The sequence below is a fragment of the Tiliqua scincoides genome, chromosome 1 (genome assembly GCF_035046505.1).
Source record: "Tiliqua scincoides isolate rTilSci1 chromosome 1, rTilSci1.hap2, whole genome shotgun sequence".
Lineage (NCBI taxonomy): Eukaryota > Metazoa > Chordata > Lepidosauria > Squamata > Scincidae > Tiliqua > Tiliqua scincoides.
Window position 1 is genome coordinate 109,251,343 of NC_089821.1, and position 20,392 is coordinate 109,271,734.

The 20,392-nt window shown below is 40.3% G+C and overlaps 1 protein-coding gene across 1 annotated transcript in view; it reads right to left on the minus strand.

The window, feature by feature from the left end:
• Nucleotides 1-664: 664 nt before the first annotated feature.
• NFE2L2 (NFE2 like bZIP transcription factor 2) overlaps nt 665-20,392 on the minus strand; it is a 29,781-nt gene continuing 10,053 nt past the window's right edge. Inside the window, exons 2-5 of the mRNA XM_066612317.1 lie at nt 4,826-5,095; nt 4,594-4,689; nt 4,198-4,392; nt 665-2,511 (exon numbers count right to left, since the gene is read on the minus strand). Coding sequence (XP_066468414.1) covers nt 1,321-2,511; nt 4,198-4,392; nt 4,594-4,689; nt 4,826-5,095 — 1,752 coding nt within the window. The 3' untranslated portion in view covers nt 665-1,320. The remainder of the gene's footprint in view (nt 2,512-4,197; nt 4,393-4,593; nt 4,690-4,825; nt 5,096-20,392) is intronic.

Here is a 20,392-nt window from a genome sequence, read left to right on the forward strand (position 1 = left end):
CAAATTTGTGGAGGATAGATCAGTGGCTACTGTGGTTCAGGTTCAGCAACAGTATACCTTTGAATAATAAGATAGAGAAGCAATGGCAGGAGAAAAGTCTGCCTTTCTCTCCTGCCTGTAGACTTCCTAGAAGCCAATGGTGGAGCACTGTGGGACCCAGGAGGCCTGATCTAAGCCTATGTCCTGATTCGGCAGGGGGGTTCTTGTGTTTTAGATAATGTTGACTTGCCCTTTTTCCATTAGTTGCCTAGAGAACTTGTTTAAACATGTAACATAGTCAAAGATCTTAGAACAGTATTTCTCAAACTGTGGGTTGGGAGGCAATTTCAGGTGGTTCCCCATTCATTTCAATATTTTATTTTTAATCTGTTAGACTTGATGCTACCATGGTATGTGACTGCATTTGGGAAAATGTTACAGATCTGAATTTTTAACAGGCTACTATGTATATGCTTTTAACAATGATAGTAAATAGAACTTACTCCTGGGTAAGTGTGGATAGGATTGCTTGATGATGTCACTTCTGGTCATGACATCACTTAGGTGGGTCCTGACAGATTCTCATTCTAAAAAATGGGTCCCAGTGCTAAATGTGTGAACCGCTGCTTTAGTCTGTTTAAGGATAAACCAAAGAGATACTATATTCTAATGAAACAAATTGTACTAGAAGTATACACACTTTTATTTTAAAAGTATGAAATCAAAAGATTAGCATTACTTGCAGCATACATGTGTATGCAAAACTAAACTTTAAGGGCACTGAATTGCCAAAGTTTTGCACCTTGGAGCTCCACTACTTTCAACAGGAGTGTTTAATTTTTCCCTTGAAAATACTGGGCCTTCAAAGTGCTAAACATTGGCTGGATTGTGCCATAATTTTAACTATGTGTGTTTACACTACGTTCAAGCTTTTATATTAAAGCAAAGAAAATAGAAATTTATAAGAAACAGCAAACTTCATTCATATTTATAAAATGGTATAACTGGAAACATTGGTCTTGTAGATAAAGTAGGATTACAAATCTTAAATCAATGATACATATCTGACTATAAGAAACTCTATATAACTATATAAATAAGATCTTTAAATATTTACACTAGAGCAGAAAGAAGTTGGGTTGTATTTGTATAAAAGTGTCTTATAAAAGTGTTGCCCATTGCGCATACATTTCTCTTGCAGTAATGATTAACTGTATACATATACTTAACTCTAAAGAAATGGTTCGATATGATCACTTGGAAAATAGGACAAATTCTGCATTTTGCACTCTGGAAGACCTACTACTAGAAAAATAATTCTGAGAAACATCTCCCTGAGCTTCAAAACTTAGTCTCTGACTTCTTGCTCTTTGGAATGAGAAAGATGCTGCCATCTCTTGTTTGCTGCAGTGAGTAATCATTGGGTGAGTAAGGCTTCCCATTTTCATCCCGGAGCATGCTGAAGACCTCAAGATAGAGAGTGCTCAACTGTTTTTTCAGCAGGCACAGGCTTTTGTCATTCTCTCCTTTCTCTTTAAGGAGCTTCTCTCTCTCATCCTTAAGATGGTCCAAGTCATACTCCAACTCTGCTATATTTTCCAGTTTTCTTTTACGGCAGTTTTGAGCAGCCACTTTGTTTTTGCCTCTTCTGCGTATATCACGGATAAGAGTAAGCTGGGCTTCATTAAAATGCTCCTTAGACATCATTTCATTGAAGTCATCCACAGGGAGGTTGATAATTTTTTCAACAGAGAAAGGGATATGCAGAGCTTTTGCTTTAAGCTCATCTCTGGTGAAATGGGCATCAGGATTGCTGTAGAATTTGTCTTTCATAAATGGAGCTTTGACATGACCTGGGCTTGCAGGCAACTCTTTTTTGGGTGCATGGCTGAGTTGCAAGTCATCCTGCTGAGGATTTAGGCCAGGAGTTGGAAAAGCTGAACCAAGTAACTGAAATGGATGCATTTTAGCACTGCTCTGTTGCACACTTCCAGGGGCACTCTCTGTGTCTTCCATTTCAGAATCACTGTATCCAAAACCTGTATCTGTATAGAAGGAGGAGGATGTAACAGAATGAGCTGGAGATGTTATCCTGGGACTTGTGTTGAGTGAAATGCCAGAGTTGGAATCATTGCATTCTGGGGCATTTTCTTCAAGATCATGCTTAAATGCTTTGCACTGAGCAAAATCAGAGAGGTCAATTGGTTCATTTAAAAAGCCGCTAAATACCTGCTCCATAAAATCTGTTGGTGGAGACATGCTGCTGTTCATCTTTTCATCCATAAAAGAGTAAAAATCTTCACAAAAATCTGTACTTGGAGGTGAACTATTACTTTGACTATGATCAGGAAGTAAAATGTTGGCATAGGAAACTTCCAAGGGGCTGAGGAACTCTGAATTGCAGTTAGCTACTTTTTCCATAGTGGGTAACGAATCATAGAATGTAAAGTTAATATCGGCCTCTGATGGTGTGGTTTCTGAGCATATGTTTGAAGTTATTTCAGCCAGGTTGTCATTTTGAATTTTAAGACACTATAAAGAAAGTTTAATAAAGAAGTTCAATACCATACAAGCTTACATTGCTACATACAGTACAATTGTTCTATCCATGCAACACTAGTGCTCTAGATATGTGGGCCTGGGATGCTGTTCAAGTCTTCTCCCTTTATAGCTTGCTGAGGCTAAAGGACCTGTCTAGGCAAAGCAGGGGAGGGATTTTGGTAATTTCAGTGCTCCTTTTACCCTCTAGAATCTTCTATGAAGAGTGTGAATTGGTAGAGGGGAGCGGGAGAGTTGCAAAGTATTTCAGTATTCTGCTTTTTCATTTACCTGCACTTTAGTAAACAAATTGCCCAGGACACTGCAATGAAAATAGCCAATGGGGTTCTGGCACAGTGAAAACAAACTGTCAGTTTTTGTGTAAGAGAAATAGTGGCCTAGAGCTTTAGTGGGATTGAATGCAAACACAATATACAGTATGTGATCCCTAAAGAGAAAGTTCTTCCAAGCACTCAATACAGCTTCCTGAAAGAGAGCATATGTGTCTTACAATTTGCATTTTCCCTGCATATAAGAATATTGTGCCTTTTAGGAAAATAGTATTTCTCTAATTACTATGCTCATTCATACTGAAAACCAGCAGAATACAATTGTCATGGACACTGCCTGCTAATAAGTGACAATTTTCCACTTTCATGCCATCTTTTTAGGCTTTTAAAAACTACTCTTTAGAGCAGGGGTCTCCAAACCCCGGCCCAGGAGCCAGATGCGGCCCACAGCAAGCCTCTTGTCCCCTGAAAGCCTCTGGCCCACTCAACTAAACATGACCAGAGCTGTACTCTTGTATCTGGAGGGTGTTCTGAAGGCTGGAGAGGCTGAGTGAGTGAGCCCATTTATTCATTCATCTAAGTTCCATCTTCAATTTATTTATTCACATTTTTTTCCCAGCCCTCTGCACTGCGCCAGATATTTCATGTGGCAATCTTGCCAAAAAGTTTGGAAACCCCTGCTTTAGAGAATGAATGTCACTGCATCTCAGTTAATAAAACTATTAACTGCACTCAGTTAATAGTGGTGTGTCAAGAGTTCTGCTTTTCTTGCTACCAAAAAATTGCCTCACCTGGATTAAAGTGAAAGGTTATTCACCCTACTAATTTTATGCAGGGACTGGACAGCCTATTGGGTCTATCTTGGGCGTACTGCGAGAATAGAACTACATATCAAATCTGAGTTTCTGTTCAACATCTAGTAAGTGCTTTAAATGTAGATTTTTTTTCCTTAAATATCCAGTGCATTGTCTTTAATAGGCCCCAAGAAATATTTAGGAAAAGAAAGCAAGATGTACAGTACAATTCTAAGCATGATTACACAGAAATCCCATTACACTATTTCTGCCCAACATTGCATATACGCAGCAGGAACCAAATGTGTACACCTGTGGCAGAAATGTAAGTTCAGTGGGGCTTAGTCTTAAGTAAATAAACAACCCTAAACAAACTTGGAAAATGCATTTATCCATTATTTTTAGTAATTCTCATAGTTGCCTGAACATTCTCAAATTCTATCTTTAAAAGATAGTTTTGACAATCTGTTTTAGTGAATTGCTGTGTGAACACTACTTGAGGGCTTCTCAAACCTAACGTCAGAAATGTGAAAACTTTGGATTGTCATTTTTTTTCAATAAGCATCTGTCCAAAATACTTGAACTGTAGCTATTACCTGTAGCTCTGGAATAGACAAGAGTTCTTCCCACACTTGTTCTATGTCTTGTGTACACTCAACATCAGCAACCATTGCCTCTGGAATGGTGGACTGAAGGACAGAAGAATCAAGTGTCTGCATCTGGTTAGCATCAACAAAGGCTTGGTTGCTATCAATCTCAGGTGACACTTGCTGAAATTCCACTGAGGAAGACTGGAATGTAATGAAACAGATCTTTATCAGTTATGCTTGAAGCCCAGTAGGTTCTTAACCTATAACCCTGCCATTGGTCTTTCAAAACATATTCACAGCATTCAATGAGTCAGTGGCTTAGAGCATGGGCATATTAACAGCAAAAAGGACACTGCAGCTGAGGACACTATATTTAGATCAAAGCTCAATTTGATGGTTTACCTCATTGTCATCTACAAACAAGAAAGGTTCTGCCAAAAATTGCATGCAGTCATCAAAGGACAAATCATCTGCATCTTGTATGGAAACTTGTACATCCTGTATAGGAAACATTAAAACAATTAGATTTTTCTTAAAGTATACAGTACTCTGCTTCAGTAAATCGGAACTTTTCTATCCTTATTAAAACAAGAAAAATGCACCACATGCAGAAAAGAAGAGTGGGGAATGTCACCTGTGAATATTTACTGGCTATGCCTGCATTCCCTGGTTCAAGGGCTTGAGCATGCTGGATAGGAACAAATTCCCCTGTTTCTTCATCAAGCTGCAGCTGAGCTAGGAAGGCTTTTTCTTCCTCTTTCTGGAGCTGTTCTTGTCTCTCTCTTTCAAGTTTCTTTTGCTTCTCAAACTCATATTCCTTTTGTCTTTGGTTGAAATCAAAAACTTCACGCCTTGCTCCAAGATCTATATCTTGCCTCCAGAGAATGTCAATCAGACTCATATCCTGTGTGTATAAAACAGAAAAAAAGTTAGATGTTTGAACTTTTCATTTTTTTGAAGAGTTGCCATCTTGTCTAAGCCAATTACAATTAAAAGTACAAGATCCATGAGCAGTGGCATCCTGTTGGACCAGAAGCTATTACTAGAAATTGTAGTCTCAGCCCAAAGCATACCTTAAATCTCTATTTAATGAAAAATACGTTTTAAGTACAACACTGGGCAGCTAGTAACTAAGGAAACGTCATCAAGGCTGCAAGCTTGAACACTTGTGTCACAATAAGCATGTTTATCCAGAAAACTAGTTGCATTGAATTCAAAGGAATTTGTTACTTCCTAGTGACTTTAGCATTGCAGCTTCCATAGCTAAAGCACTGTTAAACTCAAAAACAACAGAGTCTTGTGGTACCCTAAGAATTAAAAAAGGTGGTTAAGCACACACCCTCACAAAACCTGGAATGTATTCAGTGTTTCTCAAATTGTGGGTTGGGAACCACTGGATTAGTCACAAGCCAATTTCAGGTGGGCCCCCATTCATTTCCATGTGTATTCTATTTTTAATCTATTAGACTTGATGCTGCCATGGTATTACCCCTGCGGGCTGGGGATAAGAATAGGCCCTCAGTTTGCCTGTACCTGTCGTAAGAGGCGACTAAACAGCCACCAGGTAGATGGGACTTGTCAGCCTGGGAAGGCAGCTCATCTGAGAGAAGGAAAACTCTGATCCCAAACCTCCACTGCCTTGTGGCTACATCCAGTTATGGAAAAGGCTTCAGGAGTCAACCTCAAGGCAAAATCTGGAGCCGGAGTCCCTGAGGCAGTTCATGGCTGAACACAGTCATGTTCTGGCAACTCCTGCGACGCCGCTGGAACCAACCGTATTGGCCTCTGCCTTTCCATTGGACCATTTCAGCGATGTGGAGAAGGGGGATTTGCTGCATGGGTAACAGCCTATCCTCCATACCTACTTTACCCAGGCTTCGCGCACTGGAGAGGACACTCTGTTCCAGAACCACCATTCAGAGCGTGACACCATAGTCTTCCGAGACTGAAGGTTGCCAACAGTGGTATGTGACTGCATTTGGGGAAAGGTTACAGATCTGTACTTTTAGCAGGCTACTATGTATATGGATTTAACAATGATAGTCAATGGAATTTACTCCTGGGTAAGCATGGATAGGATTGCAGCCTTTGGGATGTTTGGGAAATTAAAAAGATCAGCAACTGCTTGGAGGAGTTAGGAGGATTCTTCTTATTTTAAATAAATTTTTATTTATATTTACTGTAAATTTTTAATTTACTTAGTTTTGATTTTGTTGTATGGGGGCATTAATTTTCCTGCTTGATGATGTCACTTCTGGCCATGGCATCATTTCTGGTGGGTCCCAACAGATAGTCATTCTAAAATATTGAGTTCTGTTGCTTAAAAGTTTTGAGAACCACTGCAGTAGAGAAAAAGAACAACAATATAAAATACTTGGGTCAGACAGCCATGAAATAAAATGAAATCATGGTCATTGACTGTCCTGTGTAATTTGTCCTCCGTGTGTACAAATAAAAATTATGACCTACCAACCAGGACAAGGCTTCATACATATGATGAAATGGACTATAGTCCACAAAAGCTATGTTCCAATCAATTTGTTAATCTTTAATGTGCCACAAAACTGTTTTTTCTGCATCAGACTAATATAGCTTAAATTGGGTCGCATGACTGTAATCCTAAACATTAAATTTAGTGGGGTTCACTTATGAGTGAGCATGAATAGGATTAATTTCCATGTACATTACAGCTTCCAAGGAATGTACTAATGAGATGTAGTAATTAGCACCAATACATAGTTTTAAATGCAATTCTATTACAGATAATGTTCCCAAATGCTTTTAGTTAAAAAATAAACAGGATAATAGATCTTCATATTTCTAACTCATAAGTCATAACCGTTCAGTGATCTTCACAAAGAACAAATAGTCTGAGATCAGATATTCTTCTCTAAGTTCAGCTAATTTGTAAAAATCAGATTTATCTCAGCTAATTATTCACAAACTGCCTCTTGATTATCTTATAAGTACTCTTATTTCATAATTGTTAAAAAAAATTATTCTCCTACTCAATGGATTCCAGGGCTGAAATATGACCAAAACCAAAGATCATAAAATGCTCCTAACTCATCATTTGGAACTTTCTAATTACCTTATTAAAAACGGAAGCTCACTTTTACAATATTATTCATCCTATATAGGCATTACTTTCCCCACAGAATTAAACTGCCCATGATCCATGGAAGCTACAAAGCAGCTGCACGCATTAGAAGATATCTTAATATTTTTCTTGCACTCCAAGAAATTACTTGTAGCTAAAGTCTATTAACTTGGGGTACAATCCAATCATTTAAGTACATATTTTGCTCTATCCCACTGAAATCAGAGTTCAACTGTAACAGGAGTGTTCAAGTACAATACAACAGAGTGGCTAGGTTCAAATCCCACTTCTGCCTTCAATTCACTGGACAACTTTGAAAAAAGTTACCTAATTTCCTGCAGTATCCAATGTGAAGACAATGTTTTAGACCAGTGGTTCCGAAATTTTCCACTATAAGAAAGCAGAACTGGTCCATTCCCCCTTAAGGAGAGTGGCCCAGTAAGGGGTGTGTTACAGTATGTGCCCCATACAGCAAGGCAATTTGGTGGCTGGATAAGGCAGGCCTACCAGACTGCTGCTGTGTATAAGCAAATGTAAGCATACCTGTCAGACAATGGGGCAAGGACCAATCAGGGCAAAGTGCTGAGTCATTGCACAGAACAAGGAGAGATGGGAAAAACTAATGCAATCCCCACCCAGGATGATGCAATGACATTCCTCAGGGATGAGGTCATGGCCTTTCCCATTGGCTGACAGGAGTATAAATGGCCAACAAGCACACTCCACTGGGTGAGTTGTAGGAGTGAGTTGCTGAATGAATCTCTGCTGGATGGATACCTGATTTACTGACTACTTGGACTGTTTGCTGGACTGCCTCTGCTTGCTGATTTTTGGAACTGCCTTCTACCTGTAAATACTGCCTGTAAATAGACTCTGGTGTTGGTACTTCCCTGGGTCTTGCCTCCTTTTTTTGGCGTTCTTCCCTGTGCTCTGAGCACCACACACTGCAGCTGCCGGTTTGCGCTTCTGCTATCTCTGTGTTTTGCCCAATTATCTCTAACAGGTGTTCCAAAGGTGCTGCAGCAATTGCTACACCGTGGGAACCCAAGGGCTTTTCGCCTTACCTGGGGGAGCCATGCTGACCTCAGGGAAAGTCTGGAAGTTCCGCAGCTCCCTCTGCAGATCTCCCTAATGCTAGAAATCGCTCCATTTAGGGTTCTGAGCACACTTCCAGTTTTTGTGCAAAAACTCAAATGGAGCGATTTCTAGCATCAGAGAGTCCCGCAGAGGGGGCTGTGGAACTTCTGGACCCTCCCTGAGGCCAGCTCAACCCTCCAGGTAAGGCAAAAACACCCAGATTCCCACAGTTCCATGATCACTGCAGTGTTGTTGGGACACACATTATCTGTGGTCCCAATGTCCAAGTAGAACTTTGGGAACCACTGTTTTAGATTCAAGGTCATTAAATGCTCCCCTGTGTCATAGCGCCAATACTTGGAACTAAGAATAATTAAATTTCCCATTTTAAAAGTAATTATTTTATTAGCTTATTTTAACTGAGGAGGCCAAGCAGCGACCTCTTTATTGCCCCTTTCTGAACAATTTACACTTGCCTTTCTTATTCTCTGTTTCTGGTCTGGCAGTGCACAACTGCATGGAGTCGTCCAACACGTAGTCTACAGAGGACCAGTGTTCCCTCTAAAGTCTCCCACCACCACCAAGTGCATGGAGCCCTATTATAGCAGAAGGCTGTCCCAGCAGCTCTTAGGCTGCTGAACCTACTCAAGCTTTGGAGGAGTTAGTAGAGTTCAAAAATAAGGCAAAATAGGCAAGAACAAAACAGGGTCACAGTGAGTGTTGACATTCACACATGGAAGCTGACTTGGGTTAATTTTGTGACTACCAAAATATAGATACTTCCCCATTTTTCAGGTATCCATGGATGAATGCTCACCATCACGTTGAGATCCTTGTCAACATTCACGAATATTACCTGAGTTTTTGGATATTTGCTAAGATCATCTGGGAGTGTCAGCATTTACAGGGAAAGGCTAGATGGAGAAAAGTTTCTAATCCTATTCAAAAACAACAAAGAGTCTTGTAATACCTTAAAGACTTAAAAAAAAAATCCAGAAAAAGCTTTTTGGGGCTACAGTCATATCGGGAATTAAGTGAAAGCCTCAATAGACAGGTATAAATATATGTGGCTACAGAGAAGGCAAAAAAATGTTTAATTTTAAAAATTTTATTCAAGTATTCTAAACCTGGGCACACATTTATTAAATAAAAAAATAAATACAATGGACTTGTGCTGGGTAAAATGGAGAGTGTGCCAACTAGCCTGTGATGGCATACATTTTAGCCATGTTCCCTACGCATCCCTGTATTGAGTGATTGTCTGCAGAGACAAGTGGAGGTGTTCCCCACCCCATATCCAAGGGTGATAGGTTCCTGCTGCTACCACAGATACCCAAAACCACCAATAGCAATGAAACCTTTTCAAATTCCCCCTTTCACACTCATCACTCACCTTATTTTGTTTGCAAAAGGAAGATTTCTCTTCCTTTCGCTTTGGAACATGAAGCAGGCTGCGAGGAACACTACAGGATGTGATGGTGAGAACACTTACAGGCAGTGGACAGCAGAGGACTTCCTATTAACATTTTCATTATCACCTCCTGTAGAGTCCCTCTATAAGTCTAGGTTCTTGCTGTGAAGACAGATGTGTCATGAGTGCAAAGGGGGAATTTGAGAACAGAGGATTAGTGAAACTACAGATATGAGATCCATGGATTGGGGGGGGGCTGTATGGAACATGGGGAGACTTTCCATATTGTAAAACCATGGGCAGCCAGGGTTTAAAAATCACAGGGAGAAGTTCTGGTAAGATAGAAGTATGGCTAAGTCTTACTGAACACAATGGGATTACTTCTGAGTAAACAAAGTAACACCATTTTCAAACACCTCTACTTATGAAGTAGCTATATTTCTTTGAGTTTACAAGTCCTCTTTTGCCTGTTTCTCTGTGTGTTCCTCATGGTTTGGTGCAGTTACCCCTCCCTCTGCAGCTTTTCTGATAAACCTTGCAGAAGCTGCTAGGAAAGAGTGGGGGGAGATATGCAAATCTGATCCAGAGCTGGAATGCTATTTACAGACAATTTGCATGAAAAGGAATGCATTCCTTGCCTGTAAAGGAAAAGAAGTGTAAATTGCAAACCAGCAAAACTGGTTCTGAGGAGTTCCAAGAAAAGCCAGTGCCTGGATTGGCTGCTCTCCAGGAAGGGTAAATGTGGAGATCAGATAACAGATTATGCCCAAACACTAACAAACTTTCCAGCACTGGCACAGCTGTGCCAATGGGACATGTGCTGCATCCTATAGTTGGGTGCCACTCACGGAAGCATCCTCAAAACAAGGGAATGTTTGTTCCCTTACCTCGGAGCTGCGTTGCCCTTATGCAGTGCTGGAAAGTGGGTTAGGATTGCTCCCTGTGTCACTTCAGCCATAGGGGTAAAACCCTGACCAAATGGGGACTCTCCTTTTCTTTCCTCTGGCCATTGAGAAAAGCAGCAGGGACAGCCTACCATCCTTGTGGAGGTGAGGACAAGGGCTGGCAGTTCCATCCAGGTGCAATGATGGGCCAGTTATTAATCAGAATTGTTAATTTTATGTGGATTTTAATGTTGTCTTCTTTACACCATGCTGTTGCTTTACAAGCTCTTTTAAAATTCCCGGCAAAGACAAGTTAAATCACACATGTGTGAGATTCCACAGTGCCTCAGCACCATCAGCTGGTATCTAGTATGATGACAGAATTCTAAAAGTCCATTCTTTTTACCTTTTTCTCTTGCTCACTTGATTTTGTTATTTCCTTTTTCTTTTATCAGTATTTTAATAAACTTTTTGCATATTATTCCAAGTCTTTTTTTAAGGAAAAATCAGTGGGTTGTCATGGCTTTTCGCTATGCAGGCACTAGTGCAAGAGTGATTTTGATAGAAATCCTTGAGGTTCAATATTGTAGGAGAAGCATTCTGCCTGGGGAGCCCCTGATCACTTGGGCTAGTGACAGCAGATTCAAGCTACCAAGGCTTACCCTGGCAAGCTGTGTATCCAAACAAGGGAAGGGAGTGTGAGCTAAGCACTAAGTGCCACCGCCCTGGATCAGTGTGTGGTCACCGATGGTCCCTCTAGTGATTAAAATCACCCAATGAAATTGATTGCTAGTAAGTCTGAGAGGGACCAAAAGAACTTTGTTGCAAAATGTATCATTAATGAATGTAATTTGTTACCACTACATACTGTGATGAATGCTGGCTTAGGCAGCTTAAGGCCCAACCCTATCCAGCTTTCCAGCACTGATGCAGCTGCGATGCAGCCCCAAAGTACAGGAACAACATTCCCTTTCTGTGAGGAAGCCTCCATGACTGCCTCCTCCAGGATGAAGTTCTCACCCAATGGCACAGCTGCATCAATGCTGGAAACCTGGGTAGTACTGGGCTCTGAGACAAATTCCTAGAAGAACCATCTGTCAACAGCTATTAGTCATAACTGCTACATGGAAGTTCCATGCTCAGAGGCAGCATGCAGGTAGTGGGATCAAACAACAGGGAAGGGTTGGTATCTTCCTGCCCTGTTATGCTTTCCAGAGGTATATGTGGTCACTTCTGGAAACATAACTGCTGAACCTAGTGAATCTCTAGTCTCATCCAATCAAGCTAATTCTTATGTGTTTTTTTATGTGCATGCCTGTGTTCACCAAAATTCAGGAATTAACGTTATATCTCCAATTAAAGTATATTTAAAATCTCTTGAACTGAGATGCCAAATTTCACTATATTGGGCAACAATAAAGAATTAAAACAGTCACTATGGTTGCCCACGACAAGAATTTGGTCCCTACAGATTGGCAAGGTAAGATGAACTAATTACGTCTGGCAGTAATTGAAGTTACTGCAATATGGCAAGGCTTCTTCATTAAGGGCCAGTAGTTTACCAGCTGCTCACCCCCTTCTCTCATAGCAGATTTGAAATGGCTGCTTCATCTCTGAGCATTTACAATATGTTCTGGATAAAACTGCAGGATCTGGATTTTAGATTCCATTTCTAAATTATTTATTTTCAGGGTGTCATTACTAAGGGTTTTCCTGCTACAAAAAGGTGATTACCTAGTTAAGTGCTTTCTCTATAGTCCTTCACATGCTAGACAACTACAGGTCTTCTCTAACTTGTAGTTTTGAATTGCAACAGAAATAAATAGAAAGTAAAAATCAACTCTAAAAGGCCAGGCAAGAAGCAGCCTGGTTTAAAATAGAAACACTTTATGGCAGAAATATGCCTCGCAAGACGAATGCCTCGCGCAACGAAAAACTCGCAAGACGAATTTTTCTATGGCCGTGCTTCACAAGACAAATTTTTTTGCATTTTTTTGTTTTGGTTTGTTTTAAATCGCGCTTCGTAAGACAAAAATTTTGCAATACGAAACAACTCGCGGAACGAATTAATTTCGTCTTGCGAGGCACTACTGTACAGCTATTTTTTTTTCCAACTGTAAGGTGCTTGTTGGCATAAAAATTGTTATACAACCTGTGCAGAATAGTGAAAAAAATAAGCAAAGTCAATATTTGAAATATTTGGGAGCAACACCCTTTAAAACACCTAGTATTTTAATGTAACAAACTAATGACTTTTTTCCATTCATTGAAATATGTCTCATATGACAGCTTGCAGGCATGCTAACCACTGAATTACCAATAGTTGTGATATTTTTCCTTCTTTCACAAGATGTTTAATGTGTGAATTTCCATGCAGACCATTTTCTACAAATATGTTGGTTAGACATTTTTAAAGATTACATAAAATGTTGATACCAACTGCAAGTCCATATTAACATCAAAGAGAGGCTGAATGTGTTGATAACAGTGCAAAATGGTACATAGCACATTCCACATGTCTGCTTTTCAGAGCACTCCTTACCACATCCTTAAGAACCATTTACTGCTAATAAAGACATGGTGTTACTCTATCATGTGACTCGGCCCGCAAAAAGTCTTTTGTTCTCCTTTTAGTTCAACAGGTTCCCACATTAGGTCAGAGGAAGCAAATCCAAGAAAGGGGAATACCCAAAGAAACAGCCTAAGGCTTTCCACACCTGTAAAAGTTAATCTTTTGCTCAAGAGGAGGTTTCAACCAACACATGTTTCTTCAGCTCAGGAATAGAACTACTGGGCCAATCAAAGCCAAGAGAAAAAACATTGCTTTAATGTTGATGAGCCAAAACAAATCCCTGTGATAAAACCTTTTTGTTATTAAATACTATCGCATCAGATTGCAAGTCTCAATGCATTAATTGCTATTACTGATTACATTTTTATTGCGTTTTCTACAAGGTACTCAGGGTGGTATCAGTGGTTTCTCCCCTCATTTTATCCTGATTGACCCTGTGAGGTACGCTAGACTGAGAGAATGACTTTTCCAAGGTCAATCAGTGAGCCTCAAGGCTGAGCAGGGATTTAATCCTAGTTATTTGTTCAGGACTAGGAGCTGGGTGTGCCCATTTGTTTTTTTTAAAAAAGACCAATCCAAGCATGAATATAAATGTATTGAAGGTAGCTATAACTAACTATTCTGGCAAATGCAAAAATTCAGGGACAGTATTTTCATTGACATCAGGACTTAAATCATAGAGGGCTTCAATAAATCTTAAGGAATGCATTTTCAGCACCAGGACTGAGTTTTAGAATCTGAAAAAAGCAAAGAAAGATCTGTCTGGGCATGTAGAGAGTGCCTGTGCCTCACCAATGAAGAATCAGTACCTGTCGGCATCCCCACAGTTCCAGAGGGCTTCCAGGGCAAATAACATGGATTCCCAGCATGCTTGGGCCACATCACCTCTCCCTTTAGAAACAACTCGCTGACTGTCATTTGGTGCTTTTCCTCATTTACTGATATGCTCTTCCAGAATCTGTTCCAAACCACATTGCTAGCTTAGTCTGGACTTATAAAGGCAGTTTTAATAAGATAAACATAAATGTTAGACAATGCACATTAAGCCGCCATCTGGACCCCAATGGAAAATTTCATGTTTTAGATTTACATATCAACATTTGCCATCTGTGTAGTCAGTTCTACATTTTATGTGAAACTCTCTGCGTGCATTGTAAAGTTTGACTATTAACTCTGATTGCTCTTTAGCAAATATATTTGCATTAGGATAAACAAAGGAGAAAGGCAGCAGCCCCATATTTAGATTCTTATATTATCTTTATGTGAATGTATGGAATAAAAAGTTGGGAGAACAGACTCTCTCAAGTGGACCACTAATGACCCCCCCTTGTGTCCTCCCCACCCTCCCATGCTTATTAACAAAACAAAATCAAACTCCACTCTGCTGCCCCCAAGGCAAACTCAGTTATTCAACTGAGAGACATGAGGCAGTCTTTGGTCTAACTGGGGAAGAAGCACCTTCAAATCTGAGAATGGAAAATTAAGTGACCCTTAGCTCACAACTGGTCCACACACGAAGCAGGAGGGACAGGCAGAATCATGAGTGCGTAGAGTGGACTGTATCACCAGACTGCAAGTAGGGGGATCCTATTTTGGACTGCTTTCTATGTACCAAGCTTCCAACAAGAAAACAAGCTAACTCGTCAGGAAGGAAGGTTATAGGAAGGAAGCTTGCCCACTCCTCTCTATGCTAGTTCTCTGACTGCAGAACATTTTTTTAAACCTAGAGGAGCAATCAAAATGATTCCCACACCCACAGCCCAATACAATGAATCAGTCCACTTACTGGATCATTCATTGAATCAGTCCATTCTGAGATTCATCCATCTCAGAATTCCTCCATCTCAAATTCTGCTGTATGTCCAGATCAGGCCTCAATTCTGAAAAGAGGCATGGTGGACCTTGGTCTAAAATATTCCCTCTCTAAATCACTTATTTTGAAACAACGCAAAAATAACTCCACTGGGCCACCTCAGCTCATCAAGCCAGAAGGAATCCTCACATTTTGTTCCTCAATTGTCTCAGGACAGAACTTCCTGGTTCCTGTTTGGAATTATTGGAAGGGATTTTTTCTGCCCTGGGGAGGAAGTGTGTCCTGTCCATAAAATATAATGGAGAAATTCAAAATGTTAGCATAGCTTTGACTGGGCACCAATGACTGCCTCTTCCCTGCCCTAAGAGCAAGGCAAGATTTCTGACGCAAGCTGTTTTAGGTGGCTTCATGGGTGGGCTAGCAGTGGTCAACAATACATAACAGTGATGGGAATGGGGTGTGCAAAGTGATCTTTGGTAAAAGAACAGGATATTAAAAGTATGTCCGTTTTCATCTGTGAAATTTTGAGACAAAGTCAGAAATAAAAATGCCACCTAAAAGTGTAATAAGAGTGGGAAAAAGAACACACCAAACTGCATCCTGTGAATATACAGCTAAGGCATTTCCATAAAGGAACAAGAGACTACAAAGGATATTGCAGCTATATAGCAAGTTGAAGGTTAACATATTACATTCAAGCTACTTTCTTTATCTTCTAGTTACTTTGAGGATTCAGTTACACATTTTTGAAGAAATGTTATAGTAAATACAAATGTACATGTTACATGCAACCATGTCATGTGTAAGAAAAGCTTAATGGACCAATTCCTTGGGGTAAGCATTAAGAGAGAGTAACTGGGAGTGGAAATGTACAGTGGAGTGGCGATACTTAATCCTCTGCAGACACTTCAGCACAAATCTCCAGATGTCTTCTTCCAGTGGTTCCATGTAGATGTTTAGAAGCATGGGGTCAGAATGGAACCCTCTGGATGTCAAGGGTCATGGGGAAGAATAGTCTCCAAACACCCACACTAACCTTCAAGATAAAACCAGAGCCACTATGATGTGTAGGCACTCCCAGTTCCTTGTCTGCTCTTTCTTCCAATGGGAAGACTAAGGGTCAGATTGCTCTGCTCTGAGGATTGGAACAAAGCAATCTCACCCCTTCCTCTGTGCTGCCTCTTTAAATAAAAGCGGAAATGCTGGGAACAATCCCAATTTACAAGGCAAAGGGAGAGACAAGCTTTAAAGAGCAGAGAGCATGGATGGTTCCTCTTGCACTGCCCAAACTTTACTGAAATCAAAATTACGCAAATTGAGGCTTGCATAAGTCAGGGAGTACCTGTAGTGCTCCTTACTGTCAGTTCAAGAGTCAGTCCAGAAGGTACTGATGGTATCGAAAGTCCCTGAGAAGTTCCAGAGAATCATGAGGATTGCATTCCTCCAGCATGTTTCCAGTGCAGGTCATCCACGAGGACAACCAAGGCAGCTTCTATCCCACAGCCAGGTCTGGAACCAGAGTGGAATGAATCCAAATGATCTACCTCATCTTGAATCACGTGGAGCTGAGATACGACCACCAATTCCAGGTCATGGCCAAGGAATGGCAAATTTGAGTCTGAGCAATAACTGTTCAAATTCCTGATCCAGGAATGCCTCCCCCCCCCCAAAAGGATGAACCACTTCATGGTGTACAAACCATCTCCCTAAGGGAAGCACTCACTACCTGTGATATGTTCAGTCCTGCTCTGGCAGAGTTAATTAGCCAGGAAGGGCGAGGGTACAGCAGGGGGGCAGAGCTAGAAGAAACCTGTCAATGTCCTCCTGGCAATACCAGTTGAAATGAACCCATAATAACATGACCAGATGGGTACTGAACACATTCATCCCTGATCCTGTCATCACAGCAAAACAGGTGACAATTGTTAGGTCCAATGTTTTAAGTGCCATTCTCCCCCCTCCCCCCAGCAGCAAAGACAAAACTCAGCCCTCATTTTCCATAATTTCTCCTATCACTTTTAAGTGATAGCAGTCAAGGGAGGGGCCAAATCCCACATCCCAAGTTTCCATCAGGAATCAGTATTATGTTTATAGTTTTATTCTTTTATACTTAATTATCATAACGGGATCATGCAATGATAATTCTGTTAGCTGCTTGAACAGGCCCATGGAAAAGCAAGATATAAATCCAGTTTATGTATAAATACATATATGTGGATGGCTTTTTGCAGCCCTATTACTCTCCAAAGGTGGATTTGGGTAGGTTCTAGAAGTATATGCATTATCTATCACTTAGGCTGATCTCATCTGCTGCTGTTAGCACTATTAACAACAAGCAAAACCTGTAGGGCAAGGAAATGCAATAATGAAATACCTTGAACTTAGCCATAGCCCAACTGCCATCAACCCACAGGCAAAAACACACTGGAACTTGCTCTGTTCTACTGATCACACTGGATCAGCATCTAAGGTCCTGTAGTTCTAACAAGATTCCAAACTGTACAAAATACAGTTATTTTTTTCAATCACTAAAAACAAGTAGAATCTCACGTTATCATCTCAAATGGAAGAACGGCAGATAATAATTTAAAAATTTAAACATGATTAAAGCTTTGTATACATTACAATTGATTGATAGTACTAGTTTGAACATTAGAGAAAGGAAGTCTACCTAGAGAACTGGTGTTTACTGCAAGCTTACTTCCAGAATTGTGCATGTTCTATGTATCTTCATGCACACCATACAGCACAACACACTGCAGAGAGCATGACTTGTTTGAAATTATAATTTTGTGCTAACAGTGAAAAGAAAGTTGATAATAGCCCTCAAGATGATGGTGTAAAAAATGGAGGGGTAGCGTCCATTGAAGTCCAATGTTTTTATCCCATTAATTCCAAAGGGACTTAAATAAAACAGGATTTCAGCCAAAGAAATAAAAAGTGTTTATAAAGCTTTAAACAAGAATTACAGCAGATGGAGAGACATGGCCCTGCACAGATGCATATCCTGCCCGCACTCAATATCCATCCTCATCTTTTATACCCCAAAGATTCCAAACTCCTGTGTAAATAAAATGCTGCAGCTAAAACAAACCATGACAATTATGTACAGCAATACCTTGCACTTTCACTTGATTAGGGACCACAGCATGAATGAAAGTCAAAAAATGGATGAAAGTCAAAGCATAGCCGTATTTAGCTTGCAAATTTAGTTTGGTTGGCAAAAAATGTAAATAACGACATAACACATACAAATGCATGTGAAACCAAAATAAACATAAATAAAAGAAAAACATAAGAACATCAATTAGTCACAGAAGGTTGGATGAAATCACAGGAAAGAGGAAAGCACATGGACAAAATTTGGAATGTGGTGATAACTGAAAACAGCTGAAAGAGCAAAGTGATGAAAGTGAAGGTATTGCTGTATTCTTACACTGAAGTGAACACAGTAGTCAGGTGACTTTGTCCTCTCACTTCAACTTGAACACATTAATAATAACAACAACTTTATTTTTACCCCGCCTTTCTCCCTGAGGGACTCAAGGTGGCTTACAACAGGTTAAAACAGATTAAAAACATAATTTAAAACAAATAAAAACATTAACACATATCATAAAGACAGCAATCAGATAAAAAATAGTCCGGTAAAAAGAGCATAGAGCAGCAACAAATCATAAAAGAATCAGGCCTGTAAAAATATTAAAGATGTTAAAAAGATGTTAAAAAGGTCAAGAACTCAGAAGGCTTGTTTAAACATAAGGATTTTCAGGCCTCGCCGAAAAAGCTCAAGAGAGGGAGCCATTCTTAAGTCAAGGGGAAGGGAGTTCCATAGCGTTGGTGCCACTACTGAGAAGGCCCTATTTCTTGCCGCCGCCCCACGTAGGCGGCGGCACTTGTAAAAAGGCCTTCTCTAATGACCTAAAGAGGACGAGCCAGATTGTACGGGAGTAGGCGATCTCTAAGATACCCTGGCCCAGAGCGGTATAGGGCTTTAAAGGTCAAAACCAGCACCTTGAAGTGGGCCAGGAAACGAATGGGCAGCCAATGCAGCCGCTGGAGAAACGGACTGACAGGGTTGAACCGCCTACCTCCAGTAACCACATGGGCCGCCACATTCTGCATTATAGACTCTGAACTTGAAAGGTAAGCATAAGGAAAGTTCAAACTATGCAAAGAATTACTACACTTAACCAAATGTCAAACAAAATACATAATGCAACTAATAGAGATACTGGAACTGATAAGAGATTTAGAACCCAATCCTATGCCTGTCTACTCAGAAGTAAGTCTTATTATAGTCAATGGGGCTTACTCCCAGATAAGCATGGCTAGGATTGCAGTCTCTGCTTTACAATCGGAAAGAAAGTCCCTAGTTAGAATATCACTTGTGCCACAAACTCAGTACAGTAGGTGCCTCAAGCAAGCAGAGTTTTCATCCACCACACAGAGTCAATAATACTGGTATACCCGACAGTAGTATTTCTCAAACTGTGGGTTGGGACCCACTAGGTGGGTCACAAGCCAATTTCAGTTGGGTCCCCATTCATTTCAATATTTTATTTTATTTTTAATATATTATTGATGCTAGCATGGTATGTGACTGCATTTGGGGAAATGTTACACATTTGTACTTTTAACAGGCTACTATGTATATCTTTTAATAATGATAGCAAATGGGACTTCCTTCTGGGTAAGTGTGAGTAGGATTGCAGCCTAGGATTGTTCCTGCTTAATGTTGTCACTTCCGGTCATGACTTCACATCCGGTGGGCCCTGACAGATTCTCATTCTAAAAAGTGGGTCCCAGTGCTAAAAGTTTGAGAGCCGCTGCCCTACAGAGGTGTTGCAAGGATTACAAGGAAATGAACTATATTTAAAGGACTTGGAACACTCAGGAAGCTTCGCATAAATGCTGTCTTAATGTTAGTAAATTAATCATACTATCTTGTACTGAGAAGCCTTTGTGATTAGCCTTCATCAACACTTAGGCTGCAATCCGATACACACTTTCCTGGGAGTAAGCACCATTAAAAACAATGGGATTTACCTCCAAGTTCACATACATAGGATTGAGGTGTTAGAACACTACAACTGCATAAAAGTTTGCAGTAAGCCCATTTTAGGCCTAGCTCAGTGAAACAGTGAGGTTCAAAGCTTTAGTGCAACAGCAGAGATATATTAGTTGAGTTTCACCAGCATGCAAAAAAACATTCAGAAAGATGGCCTTTGTACTTGTTCAAGTACTCCCCAAAAAGTACAATTGTGCGTGCTATTTACAGCAAATGAGTGCTGCTACCTTATTGGGATCTGAATCTGCTGTTCCAGATCAGAGTGTTGTTTCA